Below are 24,178 nucleotides of genomic sequence, written 5' to 3'. Positions count from 1 at the left end.
GAGCCCTGCGCTCACAGCTGTCAATCAAGGAAGTGTGTCCATGACATAGGTGATGACGCATGGACACAGCAGGACTAGTATGTGTCCAAGCAGGCAGGGGGCAGTTGTTTGACTGGCTTTTTTGGTATGAAATACTGAAAATTCTCTAATGAAAGTAATTGCAAAACCTATTGGTTATACATGCTTAACAACATATCAAAAGTTTGTGTATCTGACAGTGTCCATTTAAGTTTAAAATCCCCCTTATTTTTCCACACACCCCTCCCTGAAAAAATTAAAAATAAAATATATAAAATATATTTGGTATCGCCGCATGTGTAATTGTCCAAACTAAGGTTTATGATCCTGTATGGTAAATGGCGTGAACGTTAAAAAAAATACCAAAAACAAAAAAACACAGATTTTTAACTGAATATCAGAAAAAGAAAAACTCCCATCAAAACAAAAATGGTACCGATAAAGAATATTGATCACGGCGCAAAAAAAATTTAGCTCTCATACAGCCCCATATATGAAAAAAAAAGTTATAGGTAGGGGTCAGCAAAGAACAATATTAGGCCTACTAATTTTGTAAAAAAAAAAAAAAAAAAGTTATATAAATTGGGTATAGTTTCAATCGCATTGATCTACAGAATAAAGAGAACATGTCATTTTAACCATAAAGTACACTGTTTAAAAACCAAACCCCCAAAAGTTGCAAAAATGTTTTTTTCTTATCAACTGCCCCCCCCCAATAACAATTACAAAGTATACAAAGTGTAATTGGTCATGCAAGAAACAATCGTGCTTTCCTACTGCCAAAATGGGCCAAGTCCTCAAGAGTCACAGGTTGGTAAACAAAGATTAAATGGTCACAGTGACACAGTTTATTAGAGACAGTGACACAACTCATTAGGGGGACGTGATACAGATTTTTAAGGAGGCAGTGGCACAGTTCATTAGGGGACAGTGACATAGCTGCCGCTCATTAGGGGAAGGGTCATATATCATTAGGGAGGCAGTGACACAGTCCATAAAGAGGCAGTGACATAGATTATTAGGGGGGGGGGGGGGCCACTGGCACAGTTCATTAGGAGGCAATGTCAGCTCATAGGAGGGGCAGTGGCACAGTTCATTAGGTGGATTAAAACCTTTTTCTCCATTCGGAGGGAGTGCCCCCTTGCTTTTGAGAGAGTTTTACCTGAAATAGTTTTTTTTTTACATATTTTTTGTATGGTCCATTGATATACTTTAATAAGTTGATTAACCCCTTAAGGACTCAGCCCATTTTGGCCTTAAGGACTCAGACAATTTAATTTTTACGTTTTCATTTTTTCCTCCTCGCCTTCTAAAAATCATAACTCTTTTATATTTTCATCCACAGACTAGTATGAGGGCTTGTTTTTTGCGCGACCAGTTGTCCTTTGTAATGAAATCACTCATTATATCATAAAATGTATGGCGCAACCAAAAAACACTATTTTTGTGGGGAAATTAAAACGAAAAACGCAATTTTGCTAATTTTGGAAGGTTTTGTTTTCACGCCGTACAATTTCTGGTAAAAATGACATGTGTTCTTTATTCTGAGGGTCAATACAATTAAAATGATATCCATTATTATATACTTTTATATTATTGTTGTGCTTAAAAAAAAAATCACAAACTTTTTAACCAAATTAGTACGTTTATAATCCCTTTATTTTGATGACCTATAACTTTTTTATTTTTCCGTATAAGCGGCGGTATGGGGGCTCATTTTTTGCGCCATGATCTGTACTTTTTTTTGATACCACATTTGCATATAAAAAACTTTTAATACATTTTTTATAATTTTTTTTTTAATAAAATGTATTAAAAAAGTAGGAATTTTGTACTTTTTAAATTTTTTTTCGTTCACGCCGTTCACCGTACGGGATCATTAACATTTTATTTTAATAGTTCGGACATTTACGCACGCGGCGATACCAAATATGTCTATAAAAAATGTTTTTTACGCTTTTTGGGGGTAAAATAGGAAAAAACGGACGTTTTACTTTTTATTGGGGGAGGGGATTTTTCACTTTTTTTTTACTTTTACTTTTACATTTTTTTAAATTTTTTTTTACACTTGAATAGTCCCCATAGGGGACTATTCATAGCAATACCATGATTGCTAATACTGATCTGTTCTATGTATAGGACATAGAACAGATCAGTGTTATCGGTCATCTTCTGCTCTGGTCTGCTCGATCACAGACCAGAGCAGGAGATGCCGGGAGCCGAACGGAGGAAGGAGAGGGGACCTCCGTGCGGCGTTATGAATGATCGGATCCCCGCAGCAGCGCTGCGGGCGATCCGATCGTTCATTTTAATCGCGAACTGCCGCAGATGCCGGGATCTGTATTGATCCCGGCACCTGAGGGGTTAATGGCGGACGCCCGCGAGATCGCGGGCGTCGGCCATTGCCGGCGGGTCCCTGGCTGCGATCAGCAGCCGGGATCAGCCGCGCATGACACGGGCATCGCTCCGATGCCCGCGGTTATGCTTAGGACGTAAATGTACGTCCTGGTGCGTTAAGTACCACCTCACCAGGACGTACATTTACGTCCTGCGTAATTAAGGGGTTAAACCACCCTTAAAGGGTTACTCCACTGGAAAGCATTTTTATTTTAAATCAACTGCTGCCAGAATGTCAAACGGATTTGTAAATTACTTCTATTTAAAAATGTTAACCCTTCCAGTACTTATCAGCTGCTGTATGCTCCAAAGGAAGTAGTTTCAGGTGCTGCAGAATGGGCAAAACAAAAATTGGAACAGGACCCTCAGTTTACGCAGAAGATTTTGTTCAGTGATGAGGAAACTTTTATGTGAATGGTGAAGTTAACAAACAAAACCACCGCTATTGGTCTGACACTAACCCACATTGGATAGATCCCTCCAAGACTGTTGGAACACAAACATTGATGGTATGGTGTGGTATATGGGGTACAAAGATAGTGGGGCCATTCTTCATCAATGGAAACCTCAAGGCCTCTGGATATGTGAAATTGCTACATGATGATGTGTTTCCCTCTTTATGCACTGAAGCTGCACGTTCCCTGAGTTTTTCCAGCAAGATGGTGACCACCACATTATGGGTGTCAGGTGGATTGGTCGTCGTGGGCCAGTTGAATGGCCCCCAATGTCTCCTGATCTGACCCCCTTAGACTTTTATCTTTGGGGTAATCGGAAGGCAATTGTCTATGCTGTGAAGATACGAGATGTGCAGCACCTGAAACTACGGATACTGGAAGCCTGTGCTAGCATTTCTCCTGCGGTGTATATAGTAGTATATAGCAGTGTATACGGATACTGGAAGCCTGTGCTAGCATTTCTCCTGCGGTGTATATAGTAGTATATAGCAGTGTATACGGATACTGGAAGCCTGTGCTAGCATTTCTCCTGCGGTGTATATAGTAGTATATAGCAGTGTATACGGATACTGGAAGCCTGTGCTAGCATTTCTCCTGCGGTGTATATAGTAGTATATAGCAGTGTATACGGATACTGGAAGCCTGTGCTAGCATTTCTCTTGCGGTGTATATAGTAGTATATAGCAGTGTATACAGATACTGGAAGCCTGTGCTAGCATTTCTCCTGTGGTGTATATAGTGGTATATAGCAGTGTATACGGATACTGGAAGCCTGTGCTAGCATTTCTCCTGCGGTGTATATAGTAGTATATAGCAGTGTATACGGATACTGGAAGCCTGTGCTAGCATTTCTACTGCGGTGTATATAGTAGTATATAGCAGTGTATACAGATATTGGAAGCCTGTGCTAGCATTTCTCCTGCGGTGTATATAGTAGTATATAGCAGTGTATACGGATACTGGAAGCCTGTGCTAGCATTTCTTCTGCAGTGTATATAGTAATATATAGTAGTGTATACGGATACTGGAAGCCTGTGCTAGCATTTCTCCTGCGGTGTATATAGTAGTATATAGCAGTGTATACGGATACTGGAAGCCTGTTCTAGCATTTCTCCTGCGGTGTATATAGTAGTATATAGCAGTGTATACGGATACTGGAAGCCTGTGCTAGCATTTCTCCTGCGGTGTATATAGTAGTATATAGTAGTATATAGAGAAGAGGGTTACATTGACAATCCAACACAATGGGCAGCACATTGAACACATTTGATAAGTGGTCAGAAACTTGTAAATAACTCATGAAAGAATAAAGTTATGCTAAAACCAAGCACATCATTGTTTTTCTCGTGGAATTCCTAATAAGTTTGATGTGTCACATGACCCTCTTCCTATTGAAAAAACAAAAGTTGGATTCAAAATGGCCGACTTCATAATGGCCGCCGTGGTCACCACCCATCTTGAAAAGTTTCCCCCCTCACATATACTAATGTGCCACAAACAGGAAGTTACTATCACCAACCATTCCCATTTTATTAAGGTGTATCCATAGAAATGGCCCACCCTGTATAAAAAAATCAAAGCATCAACATCTCATCTAACTTGAGAGGAGGTAGACAAATATGTACTCTATAGCCGGTTGCTTTAATAGCTTAGAGTCAAAGGAGAGACCGATGAGGGGACAGTCATCCACAGTATTATGATTCTGAGTAAAGATAGAAAGAGTAGAGCTCCTGAGACAATATGTTGTGCAATGAGGGGCCGCACAGCTTCTGTTTATTGTGTCCAGATCACAACAACTTATCATGTATAAATCCACCGTAGTGCAGCCTCTGGGATTCCAATCTATAAATGTGTCAACCGATGTAGAAACAGTAAAGATAAAAAGACAAACAAACAAAAAAAAAAAAGAATTTCAGATGCAAACCACTCTTGTCTTATAGATGTCAACACATTTTTATGCATCACAGCCTCTTCATTAGATGCTATATGGCAACACACAGCACATCCAATACTAAATGCTTAAAAGGAAAAAAAGCGCCAACATGACATCATCCTAAGTACCAGATCATAGTCACTTGTGTTTCTGTGCTCAGACTAAACAAATATATCAATATAAATAATTTTTCATAGCCAGCACTGCACTCCACCCATTCGGTCCAGGAGTTTTTAATCAGCAGGAGACTGCATATGGGTTTCCCCCTACATTCTCCCAGCCCTCTGGCAGGGAGCACATGGTAGGTGTTCACTAGTGTTGAGCGGCATAGGCCATATTCGAATTCGCGAATATTCGCAAATATATGGACGAATATTCGTCATATATTCGCGAATATTCGCATATTCGTAATATTCTCGTTTTATTTTCGCATATGCGAAAATATGCGCAAATTCGCGTATGCGAAAATAACACGCGGAAATTAGCATATACTAAATTAGCATAACCAATAATTTGCATATGCGAAAATTAGCATATGCTAATATTCGCATATGCGAAAATTCGCACACCAGTCTCACACAGTAGTATTAGAGCCTTCTTTACACCACACAAGCTGGAAGCAAAAAAAACACGAATATTCGTAATTACGAATATATAGCGCTATATTCGCGAATATTCGCGAATATGCGATATACGCGAATAAAATTCGTATTGCGAATATTCGCGAGCGACACTAGTGTTCACCCTGGTGTGGTGCTCTGTGGTGCCCATTGTTGCTGTGATGCTTAGTCTGTGGGGTGGTGTGGCCCAGAGCCAGGGGCTTGGTCGGGCAGCAGTGGGGCTGTCTAGCCACTGGGTCGTTCCCCTGTGGGCATGGTGTCGTGGAGGCAGTGGTCGCCGCCCGGCACTGTGCCAGTGTTAGGTACGGGACCCACTCTGACTAGGTGGCCTTGACATGTGGGCTTGTACTTTTTGACCAAAATGTATACTAACAACCTGTTAGTTTTTGAAATGATGCTGAGATCATGCTGCTGCAAGTACATCAACATACAAATGGTGGATGTGCAGCTATGTTTCTGTTTCTCAATTTTTTTTGTACGAATATATAAATGTTTATCAAGCATGTTAATCTACTGTCCACAACAGATCCTTTGGCATCGGTTTTGGCAAGATCAAATATTGACTGTACTAGGAAATTTGCCAAGCACTTTCCATGCCAAAACCTACTTGGAGAAAACAACAAAGAACACAACCTTTAAGGATGAGATTTGACCTGCAGTAAGTCTATAATTTGTAACAAATGCTCAGGCAGAACAAGCAGAACATACATTACAGGCGAGATGGATCTTACCTGGTTTGAATCCCTGCTCCTGGCTCTGATCATTTCATCGCTTATCTACTCCACATGGAATTCCATATACAGAAGACGTAACTTACCTCCAGGACCTACACCCTTGCCTATTGTTGGAAATGTCCTGCAAATAAAGAGAGGAGAGATGGTCAAATCCTTGATGGAGGTTAGTTTTAAGGGAATGTTCTGAAAATTATATTAACTGTTTACATAGAGGGTAAAACAAAAAAATACAGTAAGTACCTAATTGATCCAGCGGAAAAAACACCTTTGAATGGCAAAGACCAATTCACTATACAAATAGCACATGCTCCTTCATCATTCTCTTCTCTGAGGTAAATGCTTTTTTTTTTAACAACCACTCTTAAAAAATTCAGAACTTTCTCCAGTTCTCTGGTATCTCACTTTTGGGCAACTGACTCTGGGCTAGGACAGTGACAGTTCTGACCGCTGGGCTCCCACTATAATTCAACCACGGCATCTAAGTGTATAGACCGGGGAGTTTCTCTCACTGTTACCTCACTGTTCTTATCAGAACCCTTCAAACACAAGCACAGATGGGTTGACTTGGAAGTCAGGGAGCTAACCTAGTCCTCCAGGCCAGCCATGGCTATAAGCCTATTACCGAGGATACCAGAGCATTATTATCTTAGCGTTTAAGTAATTAAAGGGGTATCCCAGCCACTTAAAAAAAAACTATCCCCCTTATCCATACCATATCCAAAGGATAGGAGATAGGTGTCTAATCTCAGAAAGTCAACCTTTGTGACCTCAACATTCTCGAGAACGCAGACCTGACTCTCCACGCTAAATACAGTGGTGATCCATCAAGTTAAACCTATATCTCTATCGGGTCCCTACTGTGATGATCCAGAAGAAGGCAAAAAAACTCTTATGAGGTTGATGCCAATTACCCCATACTAGGGGGGGGGGGGGGGGAATCCTTCCGAACGCCAAATATGGCATCAGAATAAATCCCCGGTTTAACGTTTTGTTCCTTTAAATCTAGTAAAATGCATCCAGACCCTTTTGATCTCTTCTTCTGGAAGAAAATTCCACAGTCTCACTGCTCTTACAGTAAAGAACCCCCGTCTGTGCTGGTTTAAAAACCTTCTTTCCACTAAACGTAGAGGATGCCCCCTTGTTATAGATAAAATCCTGGGTATAAATAGGTCATGGGAGAGATCTCTGATATATTTATACATAGTTATTCGGTCTCCCCTAAGCCTTCTTTTTCCTGAACTAAATTACCCCAAATCTGATAATCTTTCTGGGTACTGTAGTCCTCCCATTCCCCGAATTACTCTGGTTGCCCGTCTCTGAACCCTCCAGCTCCATTATATCTTTCTTGTACACTGGTGCCCAGTACTGTACACAGTATTCTATGTGTAGTCTGACTAGTGATTTGTACAGCAGTAGAATTATTTCCTTGTCGTGGGCATCTATGCCCCTATTGATGCACCCCATGATTTTATTTGCCTTGGCAGCAGCTGCCGACACTGGTCACTACAGCTAAATTTACTATTAACTAAGACCCCTAAGTCCTTTTCCACGTCCAAAGTGTGCTCCCATTTCATACATAATTCCAGCCCAGATTTTTCCTCCCCATGTGCATTACCTTACATTTATCAGTGTTGAACCTCATCTGCCACTTCTCAGCCCAAACCTCTATTGTGTTAACCACTTTGCAGAGCCTAGTATATTCTGCAAAGATTGACTTTATTACAAAACCCTCTACAAGGTCAATAATAAATATATTAAATAGAATAGGACCCAAAACTGACCCATGGGGTACCCCACTTTTAACAGTCAACCAATCAGAGGATGTACCATTAAAGGGGTACTCGACCCCTAGACATCTTATACTCTATCCAAAGAATAGGGGATAATTTGTCTGAGCGCGGGGGGCCCGCCACTGGGGACCCCCGTAATCTCCCTGCCATCCCCCCCCCCCCCCAGCCTATGCATTCCCATTTTATGTACCAACCTTTAATGTGGCATTGTAACAAATTCTTTTGAAAAAATCCTCACAATGGCTACCAGTACTCAGATACCCCAAGGATTTATCTTAGGGCAGAATTTTGGAACCAATCAGCTATTGCACAAGAAATTAATAAAAGCTTGTAACAATGTCAAAAACAAAGAAAATTGGCACTAACCATAGAAGTTAGAGGCACACAGCATTGTGATTTTGCAGGGAGTAGTAGTAGACGGAGTCGAGCAGGATGATTTAGACAATGTGCAAACTGGACAACAGGAAAACACCAACTAAAGGAATGTCTGACAAATATAGGACTGAAACGTAAAAGAACAGTAGTCTGCAATACATGTAAAAACATATATAACCTGGACAGGAAACAGCACATGGCAACAGTACATAACAATCAATATACAGTGACCCCTCGACCTACGATGGCCCTGACATACAATCATTTCAACATACGATGGTCTCTCAGAGGCTTTTGTATGTCGGGTCCATTGCATAAACTGCTATCCGGCAGCGCAGACTGCTACAGCTGCCATCGGATAGCCGTTTACGGTGCCCCGTGTGGTCCGCTGACGATCACTTACCTGTCCTCGGGGCTCCGGCGCATCCTCTTCGGGATCCCCTGCATTGCCGGAGCTCTCCATCATCGTCATCACATCACTGCCCCGTCATCCAATAGGAGCGGCGTGCGTAACGACGTGATGGCGGCGACGGAGCGCGCGGATGCCGGGGAAGCAGAGGCCTTACCGGAGCGTCGGGGACACCTCGGGGATGTGGCGACAGCGATGGAAGGCGACATCCAGGGCAGCGGTGACAGTCCGGAGCGGCGGGGACAGGTGAGTACAACTTCCTCTAACAGTGGTCTTCAACCTGCGGACCTCCAGATGTTGCAAAACTGCAACACCCAGCATGCCCGGACAGCCGTTGGCTGTCCGGGCATGCTGGGTGTTGTAGTTTTGCAACATCTGGAGGTTCGCAGGTTGTAGACCACTGTCCTATACTTTACATTGCACGGATCCCTCAACATGCGACGGTTTCAACAAATGGTCCATTTGGAACGGATTCCAATTGTATATTGAGGGACCACTGTATAGGCAAACTACATTCTAAAAACTAAACTGCAATCATAAATGTCGATTGAACAAGACAAACAGCTTATGAAACCACTGCAATCCATTATCATACAAACAGAACAGTGTGACCTGCAATAAAAAACAATCTTTATTATAGACAGTGGGATAAGTAAAAAAAAAAAAAAAAAACTGGCATGGACCCATACACTAAAACTGCTGACAGCAAGTGAATAAACACCAAAAGACAGGAGAAGTTCACATACAGCAGTCATTCTGCCAGACATAGCAGTTAGCAAATTGCAGAAGGAAGACCTTTGGACCAGGCTTTCTACTTTACTCTTCTGCCTTCTGCCATTGTTTTCTATGCTGTCTGTTTGGAGAAAATGGCGTGTGACTACAGGTGCATAGTACATGGTTTATAGCAAAATATACCACTCTAGTTTTATTTATCAGACTTAACCCCTTAAGGACCGGAGGTTTTTCCGTTTTTGCATTTTCGTTTTTTGCTCCTTGCCTTTAAAAAATCATAACTCTTTCAAATTTACACCTAAAAATCCATATGATGGCTTATTTTTTGCGCCACCAATTCTACTTTGTAATGACGTCAGTCATTTTGCCCAAAAATCTATGGTGAAGCGGGAAAAAAAATCATTGTGCGACAAAATTTAAAAAAAAACGCCGTTTTGTAACTTTTGGGGGCTTCCGTTTCTACGTAGTACATTTTTCGGTAAAAATGACACCTGATATGTATTCTGTAGGTCCATACGATTAAAATGATACCCTACTTATATAGGTTTGATTTTGTCGGACTTCTGGAAAAAATCATAACTACATGCAGGAAAATTAATACGTTTAAAATTGTCATCTTCTGACCCCTATAACTTTTTTATTTTTCCGTGTATGGGGCGGTATGAGGGCTCATTTTTTGCGCCGTGATCTGAAGTTTTTAACGGTACCATTTTTGCATTGATAGGACTTATTGATCGCTTTTTATTCATTTTTTCATGATATAAAAAGTGACCAAAAATGCACTATTTTGGACTTTGGAATTTTTTTGTGCGCACGCCATTGACCGTGCGGTTTAATTAACGATATATTTTTATAATTCGGACATTTCCGCACGCGGCGATACCATTTATGTTTATTTTTATTTTTATTTACACTGTGTTTTTTCTTTTATGGGAAAAGGGGGGTGATTCAAACTTTTAATAGGGAAGGGGTTAAATGATCTTTATTCACTTTTTTTTTGCACTTTTTTTTTGCAGTGTTATAGCTCCCATAGGGACCTATAACACTGCACACACTGATCTTTTACATTGATCACTGGTTTCTCATAAGAAACCAGTGATCGATGATTCTGCCGCATGACTGCTCATGCCTGGATCTCAGGCACTGAGCAGTCATTCGGCGATCGGACAGCGAGGAGGCAGGTAGGGGCCCTCCCGCTGTCCTGTCAGCTGTTCGGGATGCCGCGATTTCACCGCGGCTATCCCGAACAGCCCACTGAGCTAGCCGGCATGCTTTCGGTTTCACTTTAGACGCGGCGTTCAACTTTGAACGCCGCGTCTAAAGGGTTAATAGCGCGCGGCACAGCGATCAATGCCGCGCGCTATTAGCCACGGGTCCCGGCCGTTGTTAGAGGCCGGGCCCGAACCGCTATGACGCGGGGCCACGCCGTGGCCCCGCGTTATAGATCGGGAGTGGACACATGACGTTCCAGTACGTCATGTGTCCTTAAGGGGTTAAGGGGGTAGGTCCAAAAAAGGACCTTAAGTATCCGAAAGTATCCCAACACATGGGGGGAGATTGATCAAAACCTGTGCAGATGAAAAGTGGTGCAGTTGCTGATAGCAACCAATCAGATTACGTCTTTCACTATTACAAAGGCCTCTGAAAAATGAAAGAAGCGATCTGATTGGTTGCTATGGGCAAATGGGCAACGTTTCCTTTTCACAGGTTTTGATAAACTTTCCCATGAAGTGATATTTGCATTGTGGTGAAAAGCCACGCCAGCAGAATGGATGGTACCCGCAGGCTGGCTGGGCCTGGCAGTGCGCCAATCAGTCATGGTCATGGGCTTGAGGGTGTTTGGTGGGCTACACAGGCAGTTAGTGCCCTAAGGCACTAAAATAGCTGTAGCCTGAGATGCCCCTGCATGTTTGATTTTACCTGTTATGTGCTAAATAAAGCCTTGGAGATTTCCCGAGCTGTTTGGCTCAAAAAAATAAAGGGAACACTAAGATAACACATCTAAGATCTGAATGAACGAACGAATCATATGAAATACTTTCGTCTTTACATAGTTGAATGTGCTGACAACAAAATCACACAAATATTATCAATGGAAATCAAATGTATCAACCCATGGAGGTCTGGATATGGAGTCACACTCAAAATCACAGTGGAAACCGCACTATAGGGTGATCCAACTTTATGTAATGTCCTTAATACAAGTCACAATGAGGCTCGGTAATGTGTGTGGCCTCCACGTGCCCGTATGACCTCCCTACAACGCCTGGGCATGCTCCTGATCAGGTGGAGGATGGTCTCTTGAGGGATGTCCTCCCAGACCTGGACTAAAGCATCCGCCAACTCCTGGACAGTCTGTGGTGTAACGTGGCGTTGGTGGATGGAGCGAGACATGATGTCCCAGATGTGCTCAATCGGATTCAGGTCTGGGGAACAGGCGGGTCAGTCCATAGCATCAATGCCTTCCTCTTGCAGGAACTGCTGACACACTCCAGCCACATGAGGTTTAGCATTGTTTTGCATTTGGAGGAACCCAGGGGCCAACTGCACCAGCATATGGTCTCACAAGGGGTCTGAGGATCTCATCTCGGTACCTAATGGCAGTCAGGCTACCTCTGGCCAGCAGATGGAGGGCTGTGCGGCCCCCCAAAGAAATGCCACCTCACACCATTACTGACCCACCGCCAAACCGGTCACACTGGAGAATGTTGCAGGCAGCAGAACGTTCTCCACGGCGTCTCCAGACTTTGTCACGTCTGTCACATGTGCTCAGTGTGAACCTGCTTTCATCTGTGAAGAGCATAGGGCACCAGTGGCGAATTTGCCAATCTTGGTTTTCTCTTGCAAATGCCAAACGTTCTGCACAGTGTTGGGCTGTAAGCATAACCCCCACCTGTGGACGTCGGGCCCTCATACCACCCTCATGGAGTCTGTTTCTGACCGTTTGAGTGGACACATGCACATTTGTGGCCTGCTGGAGGTCATTTTGCAGGGCTCTGGCAGTGCTCCTTCTGCTACTGCTTGCACAAAGGCGGAGGTAGCGGTCCTGCTGCTGGGTTGTTGCCCTCCTACGGCCTCCTCCACGTCTCCTGATGTACTGGCCTGTCTCCTGGTAGCGCCTCCATGCTCTGGACACTACGCTGACAGACACAGCAAACCTTCTTGCCACAGCTCGCATTGATGTGCCATCCTGGATGAGCTGCACTACCTGAGCTGCAAATTCTGTGCTCAGACTTCAGGGTCTACAGCTTAAACTGCATTTAGACCTGCTCCAACATGGTCTGACATTTCAGCGTATTTTGGGCAGATGCGACTTGTCGCACAAAAGTCGCACTTGATAAATTCATTCATTTTCCAATGCATTTCCGTCTAAAATAGACTTGCATGCATCATGTTCTAAAAATCCTCTACAGCAAAAGTCGCAGAAAAGTCGCACATATTTAGACTGCGACTTTCTGTGCGACAAATTTAGACAGGAAAAACCAGTGTAAATCCTTTGATAAATTTCCCCCATTCTCTCTATCTTTAATTGATTCAATTGAATCTAAATACAAATCACGCAGTGAAATATCAATGAATTCTAATTCTTTGGCTGTAGATAATCAGAACAGGGGAATGCTGAGATAATGCTGGAATGCAAGTTACAGGTCCCTGTCTTCTTTCTTCTCATTTCCTTAGCAAGTTAAAGTAATCTCAGTCCACTTATTCTCTTCTTTACCAAAGAGGGTTAATTCACATTGGTTGGCTCCCGACACTTCTATATATCCTAATCCTCGGCAATGCCCATAGCTTCAGGATGAAGGCACCACACTGTAGACCTCCCAGCTACTCTAACTAGACCTGACTTAAAGGGGTACTCCCACCCTAGACATCTTATCCCCTATCCAAAGGATAGGGGATAAGATGTCTGACCGCTGGGGACCCCCGCAATGTTTTATGCGGCACCCACCTGTTTCTTGTCCAGAAGCGCTGGAGAGTCTCGGTCGCGATCACGTGAACGGAAGGCTGTGATGTCACGCCCCATCCCCTTGATGCGAGTCTATGGGAGGGTCGTCACACAGGGGCGGAGTCCTGACATCACGGACTTCCGTTCATGTGGTGGCGACCCAGACCCTCCAGCGCTTCCGGACAAGAACCAGGTGGGTGCCGCATGCAACATTGCGGGGGACCCCCACGGTCAGACATCTTATTCCCTATCCTTTGGATAGGGCATAAGATTAGTGTTGCTCGCGAATATTCGCAATGTGAATTTTATTCGCGAATATCGCATATTCGCGAATATTCGCGAATATAGCACTATATATTCATAATTACGAATATTGTTTTTTTTTTTTTTTTACACAGTACACATCACAGTGATCACCCCTCTCTGCTTCCAGCTTGTGTGGTGTAAAGAAGGCTCTAATACTACTGTGTGAGACTGGTGTGCGAATTTTCGCATGTGCGAAAATTTGCATATGCTAATTTCCGCTTATGTTAATTTTTGTATATGCTAATTTTCGCATGCGCAATTTTTTTGCATATGCGAAAATAAAACGCGAATATTACGAATATGCAAATTTAGCGAATATATGACGAATATTCGTCCATATATTCGCAAAATATCGCGAATTCGAATATGGCCTATGCCGCTCAACACTAGATAAGATGTCTAGGGTGGGAGTACCCCTTTAAAGCCCAATAGGCCATAAATAACCGTGAGGCACTGCATCTCTCCTCCCCCTTGTCTGAATAAAGTGTAGCCCACTCGGCTTGTGGCAGTTTTGAGAAGGACTGGTATGGCCCTCATGGCTACTGGCACTATTATAGAGAGCCTGAAATCAATTGGTTGTTAACTGGTGGTCCTAAAAATTCTGTAGACTTCACCGATGCTATGGCTCCATCCAGGTCCGGGGTGGTCTTTTAGGAATAAACTTTAGGAGGGTAAGATAGGCTGTTCTAGACCACCTGTCATTCTCTCCCATATTCTCCAAAGATTGACTAGACTCCTCTTCACAGGTACAGAAAATCCTCCTTCAGGCTTGAGAGGGGACCGGACCTGAACAAAGGGTCACTTCTAGTTAGGACTTTCTCCCATATACGCCTATAGCTAATGCATATGTGAAAATCACTGGCTCTTAGTCTTGATACAAAATAATCACTAGGGGGCAGTAACACTTAACGGTACATAAGTGCATTAGTCATACAGTATTATTATATAAGGTTAAAAAACAATACGGTATTCAACATAAAGAGCAAATAGGAAGGTGACATCTCCAACAACCATAAAACTACATGGAAAACTCACTTGGGGACATTGGGAGAGATTTATCAAAACTGTCCCACGGAAAAGTTGCTGAGTTGCCCATAGCAACCAATCAGATGCCTTCTTTCATTTTACAGAGGCCTTTTCAAAAATGAAAGAAGCGATCTGATTGGTTGCTATGGGCAACTGGGCAACTTTTCCCCTGGACAGGTTTTGATAAATCTTCCCCAATTATCAAAACCTGTGCAGAGGCAAAGTTGCCCAGTTGCCCATAGCAACCAATCAGCTCGCTTCTTTCATTTTGCACAGGCCCTTTTTAAAATGAAAGTAGCAATCTGATTGGTTGCTATAGGCAACTGGACAACTTTGCCTCTGCACAGGTTTAGATAAATCTCCCCCACTGTGTCACTCTCCACAGCCCACTAACTTTTTGCTCTTGAACTACATTTCAAACAAAAGTTAGTTTTCATTTCTCCTGTTTGGTTTGTTGTGTATATATTCTTCTATATATTCATTGGGTATGTATAAATCACATTTATGTCTTCAGCTTTTTTATATACACTTTTGTTACCTTTCTTAATAGGTTAACTTTGAGATACGCTGCTGCTTGCTTTACTTTTCTGTAGTTTTCTGTTGTTTTAAAAACACTAATACAATTTGTTAGAATAAAATAATTAAAAAATAAAAGTGATACTTACCTGTCTTGTGGGTGGAGGTGAAGTATCTCTGATGTTCCTCTTTCACAAAAACAAGAACTTTGTTTAAAAATTACTACAAAATCATAAAATCGGGGTCTCCCAGGCAGCCCTAAGAATCCTTCATGTTTCGGACCATTACATCATGATCTTTATGTGGTGCCTTGGGGGGGGGGGGGGGGTGTATGGCAGTTGGGGTGTTGCTGTGCGGTATATCATGGTTATAATTAACTCTTGTCAGTCGTGATGCCAGGGTGAGGGTTAATACTGTGATGCTTGGCCTATTGCCACCCTTCCCAAAAGCGATAGGGAGATGTAGAATAAATGCAATGTCCACAACCAGAGCTTTGCTGAAAACTTTCAGAAACTTTACTGAAGATTTTAACATGCGAATACAGGAACAGTCCTTATAACAAAGTCTATGTACAGCGCAGCTGAGATTGACGTATGGTTGGGACTTTTTTAAGTTCTTTAGCTTAGTAGGATTTAGTATGTGCAAATCCACTGGATTTAGGGTTATGTTTAGGTCCAGGGTCCTTGCTAGAAGTAGCGAGGAAGTTTGTAAGAACTCACTGTTTGATTTGAGCCGAGGCCGGCAGGCTGTGGCCTAGTAGCAGTCGTTGTAAGTTGCGGAGGTCTGTCCTCATGAAGTGTCAGCAACCCAAGAGCAAAGAGATGCTGCTTGCCTCGCAGCACAGGAACTAGAAGAAAGAGAATAAGAGCGCATCTATTGGCTGCAGCTCCCTAATATGGGCAGGGGCTGGTCATTTTTAGATTGGTCCAGACCATCTGTCAATCAGCTTTACAAGGTATTTTGGGTATCATATGACCCAGAACCTCCAAAGGTCCTTTTACCTACCATAGAGACTAAACCACAGTCACATGACCCGCAGGCCCTGCGACGCTATGCAAGGTAAGTATACACTTTCTATACAGTATTTACATTTATTTTAGCAATATATTAACTATTTGAGGGGTGATTAGGGGAAGACTAAAGAAGCGGAACCCCACAGTTACTAGGAACTCTGACTTTGGGGACCCCTAACCAAGGTATGGTATACAATACGGTACCGGGACACCACATTTAGTTATAGCTTAGGACCATGACATAGGGGTTCAGAACACGTTGGTTTTTATGGAAGATGAACACCAGAGATACTTATCTCACTTCCTAGCACTGAAGATTGGGTCCTGCAGACCATTTCTCTTTGTGGCCGTCTGAACCAGATGAAGCAGTTGATTGACACATCAGCAATGAATGGGTGAGCTTGCTCCAGTTTTTCCTTTTGTATGTATATGGTGGTAATTTGATATAACAGTAGAAATGTAAGGCTAGGTTCGAAGTACGGAATTTTTGGATGGACAAAATCGGGCCAAATTCTGAGTAAACCGAGCGCCGACTGAATCAGTTGGCGCTAGGACCACGCAGACATTGCCATTCTAATAGACGACAATGTCTGGGGTGTGAATTCTGCCTAAAGAATGAGCAACCTCATTTTATTGGCAGCGGAATTTCCACGGTGGATGATCCGCCACTGATGTTCCGTAGTGTGCACTGGGCAGCGGAATCCCATTGCCAGCAATGGGATTCTGCTGCACTGAAATTTCTGAGTGGAATTCCACTTTGAAATTCTACTCCATAGTGTGAAATTCCGTAGTATGAACCTAGCCTAACAACTTTGAAGGAATGTATAATGCATATGATTTATTATTTTACAAATGTATCTAATTTTTCAGTTTAGAGAGAAATATGGCTCAGTATACACGGTATATTTCGGACACAATCCAATAGTTGTCCTATGTGGGTACAACGCTGTCAAGGAAGCATTAATTGACCGAGCAGAGGAATTTAGTGGTCGTGGAAGGCTCCCTACTATTGATCAATTTGTGAAAGGACATGGTAAGCCTATAAGTATGTAATACAATTATATAATACCCTCCGCTAAAGGCCACGTCCAGATAATGGGACAGCGTGCAATTATACTATAACTTTTGCATCATCCAGCGCTCACATTGCAACGCTGCTTAGTTTAATTACTGGCACACAGGATAATTTTGGGGATTTTTTTGCATAGACTACATAATTGGATCTAATCAAATGTGTCTTTAAGGATCTATAACTGAGACACAATACAAAGGTGGCATACTGTGAAAATTTGACTGCTATAATGATTATTACAAATACTGGCATTGATACCATGTTTTAATGTTATTTTAACTAATTTTACTGGATCTGTAGCAAGGGCCCTGCAAGGATACCAGACTAAGTGTATAACATTGATATTTATTTAATAAATCACATATTTTTATTTAAATTTAACCAGCTACATCTTCTTTCCTTGCATTTCCATAATTGGAAGGTTACATTTTAAAGGGGTATTCCAGGATTTTTTTTTTATTTGACTATGCTACAGGGGCTGTAAAGTTAGTGTAGTTCATAATATAGTGTCTGTACCTGTATGTGACGGTTTTCTCACAATTCTTCTTTCACCCCAATATTTTTTTACCCCAAGATTTATTTTTAACAGCATACAAAATGACTGTTGTCACAGATTTTTTCTCAGGTTGCAATGCGGCCGAGACCTGACATCATTAGGCTGATGACAGGGAGTCTGTCTGCTTCAATGGGTGGAGCGATCGCTTGGTGGCAGAGAGATCAATCAGCAACTAATGCAACAGTTGTAGGCACCCTGATTGAAAACCACAGGTCTTTTGAATGGATGCAGCTCATTTATGTTTCAATGGGTGGAGTGGCTGATGTGTGCGAGGGAGGAAAATTAAATTATGGGATTTGTAGTCAAAAAAGGAAAACTCAAACAGGAAATACCAGTTTACAAAAAGCTAGCCACAGTATTATGGTAATCTCACAACATAGCCATTTAGCCCCAAGACAAGCGCAGATCCTTCCTAAGCATGTCCATTACTGTCTGCCAGGTACGTACAAAAATCACCTTATGGTGGATAACCCCTTTAATAAGTAATAAGTTTACACCATGAAGTCTGAATTCCCTATTTTTTGCTTACATTTTTGGCCCTTTTGAGTATAGTGCAACTCAGTACCTCAGTCTAGACTCAACATACTTAATATTAGTGTACAGCCACCGAATCCATATTTTTCCTTTCGCTAATACAATTATATGTTTTACATTCAGTAAAGTAACAAATATGGATAACAGATAATATTTAGAAAGCTTCATAGTTTATTACAATATATATAAGCTATGTTTTTGTTTCTTTCAGGTATAGTTTTTGCCAATGGTCCTATGTGGAGAGATTTGCGCAGATTTTCCCTTACAGTTCTAAGAAATTTTGGCATGGGAAAGAAATCTATTGAAGAAAGGATCCAAGAAGAAGCCCATTTTCTTATGACAGAGATCAGAACACAAAAAGGTACCTAAATATCATCTAACAGGGAGGCAGTGGGTTATATATACAAAAGGTTTATTTCCAGCTCACGCTGGTGTGCAGTACCTATAGGCTATGGGTTATGAGTTATATACCAGCTATCATTTTTATATACTGTAGGTGTATGTATTTATTTTCATCTATCACTTTGCATTATGCACTTCCTGTAATATGCTTAGTAGCGGTCTTTAAGTTTATTGCAGTATCTATTGCACAATGGATACAATTTTTTGGGATATCCACAGGACCTATATACTTAAAACTGATAGTTGCCTCTAGTGTTACAAGTGTCTTGTTTATTGACTCTTACACTTCTCTGCAGTATGTAAGGCTGTCTTGTTGTCTTTTACAATATATTGCAGCTGAAAAAGACTTAGAAGATCACGCCTTCTCTACCTTATTCTCTAATTTCATACTACCTTTCATGTCTTTCTTTCTTTTCTTTTCTTTAGCTGTTTCTTTTCTTTTTATCTCTCCCTTATTCTTTTTGATGTGTCTTACTACCTATCTTTTCCTTCCTTCCCTCTCTCTCTTTTTCAACCTTTTTTCCTTCCTTTGTTTCTTCCTTCCTTCTTGTGCTTCTTTTTTTCCTTCAAACTGTGTCTTACTACCTACCTATTTCTTCCTTTCTTCCCTAACACATAATTTATATGTTATATATAAATTTTCCATTTATATGTTGTTTATCCAGAACAGTTCATCGACCCAACTAGATTTCTGGTTCAAGCCGTCTCAAATGTAATTTGCTCCATTGTGTTTGGAAACCGGTTTGAATACAGTAATGACAGTTTCCAGAAACTCCTGACCATGTTCGCGGCAGTGTTTAAGGATATGAGTAGTCAGTGCGGACAGGTAAGTGCAACTATGTATCTTTATTACGCACTAAACACCAAGTATAGTGTCTATACAGCTGCATATGTGTACTTTGGATAAACAATATTTTTCTGCAACTGAGGTGAAAAAAAAACAACAACACACATATGCACCAGTAAGTGCACAGGGTGAGGGACAGTGGCCAGGTACCAGGGAAGCGGAAAAGGGGGTGCCAAAAGTGAACTTATAAACTGTAAAGTACCGAGCACCAGGAGATAACTGAGGTCTGGGCTACCAAGCCAGGTCTTTCAGTTGAAGCAGACAAGCTGGGCAGATTGGACTCCCGGAGCTACTTTTGGCTGTGTACCCCCAGCTCCTCTACTCTCTGATGTTCCAGCACAGACAGGCTCAGTGTATCAAGCTGCCTACAGTTACAACTCTGACAGGAGAGAAAATGTGGTTCAGTGATGAGGAAACTTTTATGTGAATGGCGAAGTTAACAAACAAAACCACCGCTATTGGTCTGACACTAACCCACATTGGATAGATCCCTCCAAGACTGTTGGAACACAACAATTGATGGTATGGTGTGGTATATGGGGTACAAAGATAGTGGGGCCATTCTTCATCAATAGAAACCTCAAGGCCACTTGATATGCGAAATTGCTACATGATGATGTGTTTCCCTCTTTATGCACTGAAGCTGCACGTTCCCTGAGTTTTTCCAGCAAGATGGTGACCACCACATTATGGGTGTCAGGTGGATTGGTCATCCTGGGCGAGTTGAATTGCCCCCAAGGTCTCCCGATCTGACCCCCTAAGACTTTTATCTTTGGGGTCATCTGAAGGCATTTGTCTATGCTGTGAAGATATGAGATGTGCAGCACCTGAAACTGCGGATACTGGAAGCCTGTGCTAGCATTTCTCCTGCGGTGTATATAGTAGTATATAGCAGTGTATACAGATACTGGAAGCCTGTGCTAGCATTTCTCCTGCGGTGTATATAGTAGTATATAGCAGTATATATGGATACTGGAAGCCTGTTCTAGCATTTCTCCTGCGGTATATATAGTAGTATATAGCAGTGTATAAGGATACTGGAAGCCTGTGTTGGCATTTCTCCTGTGGTGTATATAGCAGTATATAGCAGTGTATACGGATACTGGAAGCCTGTGCTAGCATTTCTCCTGCGGTGTATATAGTAGTATATAGCAGTGTATATGGATACTGGAAGCCTGTGCTAGCATTTCTCCTGCAGTGTATATAGTAGTATATAGCAGTGTATACGGATACTGGAAGCCTGTGCTAGCATTTCTCCTGCGGTGTATATAGTAGTATATAGCAGTGTATACGGATACTGGAAGCCTGTGCTAGCATTTCTCCTGCGGTGTTGCTATCAGTGTGTGAAGAGTGGGACAAGAGGGTTGCATTGACAATCCAACACAATGGGCAGCACATTGAACATATTTTATAAGTGGTCAGAAACTTGTAAATAACTCATGAAAGAATAAAGTTACGTTAAAACCAAGCACATCATTGTTTTTCTTGTGAAATTTCCAATAAATTTGATGTGTTACATGACCCTCTTCCTGTTGGAAAAACAAAAGTTGGATTCAAAATGTCTGACTTCAAAATGGCCGCCATGGTCACCACCCATCTTGAAAGTCCCCCCCTCCCCCTCACATATACTAATGTGCCACAAACAGGAAGTTAATATCACCAACCATTCCCATTTTATTAAGGTGTATCCATATAAATGGCCCACCCTGTACTTGCCCACCCCATCCTTGGGCCAGGCACACTGTGCCCGAATCCCCCTCTACCCCCGCATTATACAGCAAGCCAATGCTGATGATCACAGTATTTGCTTGCTGTCAATCAATGACTGCTACAGGTTTTCTTGTGTGCCAAAAACTTTCTGCTTCTGGCAGGAAGTAAGCGCAGACAGGAAGAAGACCAGGAATACTTCAGGTCAAGAACAGATAAAAGAAGATTTTTTTTAGTTAAATAAAAAGGGTTAATAAGGGACCTTGGGGGTTCTTAATTTTAATAATAGACAGCATCCATTACAGTTTTTTGAATGCAAGGCTGCTGCTGGCTGGTTTTGAAAAATGTATTTCTTTATGAAAATATTAATGGGATCCCTCCTATTTTTTTTAAAATAACCAGACAGGCATAAAATGAAACAGCAGCAGCCTGGCATTACCTAAGGTGGCAAGGGCCATTTATTTTGGCAATTTAAAGTAAAATAATACCAGAAAAAGTGAAATTTTTTGTTGTTCTGAACCTGATGGCACTTGGCTCTTCCTGGTACCCCAGTGCCATTGTTTCCTGGGGTATTAATGGAGGTCTAGCACTAGCCATTTTAAAGGCTAATGCTAATTCTTGGCTTAGTAATGGATGCCACCAATCAGACTACTTCCATTACTAAGCCAAAAAAGTGCAAGAAAAGGAAAACCAGGTTTAAACGTTTAAAATAAAATCCCTCCGAGTGTCCTGGTTAACACTTTTATTAGTTTAAAAATCTAAAACTCTCATCATTTCTAAGACTAAATAGGCATGATGGGAGTTGCAGTTTTTCATCAGCTGGTGAACATTGCTGTACAGTGTACAACATTCTGTTCCCCAACCTGTGTCTTTCCAGGTGTTACAAAACTACAACTGTAATCATGCCTGAGGATCTCCAGACATGACGTGAGAGCCACAGGTTGGTGAACAGCGCTGTACACTATAGTGCGTGGTTCCCCTCTGCGGTAAAATACCATCATTCCTTGGTAACCTTCCACTTCTGGGCTTGATTGGATCAGTTGTCCCCTATGCAACATCAGTGCTTACCCCTATGATCACACATGACATGGATGCTGAGATGTTGTATATAAGATCTTTGCTGGTGACCTCATTTTCCCAACATGTGATTTTTGACAATCGTGTCTGAAAATGATGTAATTGACCCCGGTCTTGGATGCAACATTGACACAACTGTCAACGCTGATGTTACATGCGGGACAACTGGTCCAAGCATGCCCCTACACCTCAAGGCAGATTATTTTGGATCAAGAAAAGGAATAATGAGGAGAATTGGGGGGAAAGTTATTTTACTAAAAACAGAATGTTTTGAACGTTTTTTTAATTTTTTTATTTTAGTAGTAGAAGCCATCTAATAGACAGCTCCCAGTATTAAGTCATGACTTAGCGTCAAAGCAGCTAGCACTAACAACCCATTTTTACCCCAGAATACAGTGGCACAGGAAGAGACTGGAGCAGGAGCAGTTTGGTATAGTGTTGCTCGCGAATATTCGCGATTCGAATATTATTCGCGAATATCGCATATTCGCGAATTCGCGAATTTCACGAATATAGCGCTATATATTCGTAATTACGAATATTTTTTTTTTTTTTTTTTTTTTTTTCTTCACAGTACACATCACAGTGATCACCCCTCTCTGCTTCCAGCTTGTGTGGTGTAAAGAAGGCTGTAATACTACTGTGTGAGACTGTCGTGCGAAAATTCGCATATGCGAAAATTAGCATATGCTAAATTTCACATATGCGAATTTTCGTTTATGCGAATTTTTGCGGGTGCTACTTTTTTATATGCTGATATTCACATATGATAATTTTCGCATACGCGAATATTCGCATATGCGAAAATGAAATGAGAATATAACGAATATTCGCGAATATATGACGAATATTCGCCCATATATTCGCGAATATTCGCGAATTCGAATATGGCCTATGCCGCTCAACACTAGTTTGGTATTATTGGGCTTGCAATGGTCAAAATAAATAGTCCTTGCCACCCTGGGAATGCAATGTAGCTGCTGTTTGCTTGTTTGTTTTTATTTACCTGGCTGGTTATAAAAAATAGGTGTTCATTTTTAATAATAATAATAATAATTAATAATTGAAAAACAAAAGGGGTGTCCACCCTATTTTCCATAAACAGCCAGGCACAAAGCAAAACAGCAGCAAACTGGTGTTACCAGGCTTGCAAGGGTCATGTATTTGAATGTTGCCAGCCTAATAATTAACCTAGTAACTCGGGTAATAGTGGGGGGGGGGGGGGTGTTAGCATAAAAACAGGGGCAAAATGTTTCCTGAAACACCTACTGTATACCCTTACAGTGGGGATCAAAAGTTTGGGCACCCCTGGTAAAAATTTGTATTAATGTGCATAAAGAAGCCAAGGAAAGATGTAAAAATCTCCAAAAGGCATCAAATTACAGATTAGACATTCTTATAATATGTCAACAAAAGTTAGATTTTATTTCCATCATTTTCACTTTCAAAATAACAGAAAAAAAATGGTGTCTGCAAAAGTTTGGGCACCCTGCAGAGTGAGTTAAAATCTTGTACTGCCTCCTTTGGCAAGTATTACAGCTTGTAAACACTTTTTGTAGCAAGCCAAGAGTCTTTCAATTCTTGTTTGAGGTATCTTTGCCCATTCTTCCTTACAAAAGTCTTCCAGTTCTTTGAGATTTCTGGGCTGTCTGTCACGCACTGCTCTTTTAAGGTCTATCCATAGATTTTCAGGTAAGGCCATGGCAAAACCTT

At 41.7% G+C, this 24,178-nt stretch overlaps 2 protein-coding genes across 4 annotated transcripts in view; one reads left to right on the top strand and one right to left on the bottom strand.

Moving 5' to 3' along the window:
- The window catches only part of LOC130290403 (cytochrome P450 2F2-like), a 167,197-nt gene extending 151,653 nt beyond the window's left edge, over window positions 1-15,544 (bottom strand). For all 3 annotated transcript variants that reach the window (XM_056537997.1, XM_056537998.1, XM_056537999.1), the window contains exons 1-2: window positions 15,407-15,544; window positions 6,155-6,278 (exon numbers count right to left, since the gene is read on the bottom strand). The gene's annotated coding sequence lies outside the window, so the exon portion shown is untranslated. The remainder of the gene's footprint in view (window positions 1-6,154; window positions 6,279-15,406) is intronic.
- Window positions 6,078-24,178, top strand: part of LOC130290411 (cytochrome P450 2G1-like) — a 53,260-nt gene continuing 35,159 nt past the window's right edge. The window contains exons 1-4 of the mRNA XM_056538027.1: window positions 6,078-6,320; window positions 17,141-17,303; window positions 18,644-18,793; window positions 19,500-19,660. Of these exons, the coding sequence (XP_056394002.1) occupies window positions 6,144-6,320; window positions 17,141-17,303; window positions 18,644-18,793; window positions 19,500-19,660 (651 nt within the window). The 5' untranslated portion in view covers window positions 6,078-6,143. The remainder of the gene's footprint in view (window positions 6,321-17,140; window positions 17,304-18,643; window positions 18,794-19,499; window positions 19,661-24,178) is intronic.

Source organism: Hyla sarda, chromosome 9 (assembly GCF_029499605.1).
Source record: "Hyla sarda isolate aHylSar1 chromosome 9, aHylSar1.hap1, whole genome shotgun sequence".
NCBI lineage: Eukaryota > Metazoa > Chordata > Amphibia > Anura > Hylidae > Hyla > Hyla sarda.
This window is presented reverse-complemented; position numbering and strand designations above follow the sequence as displayed.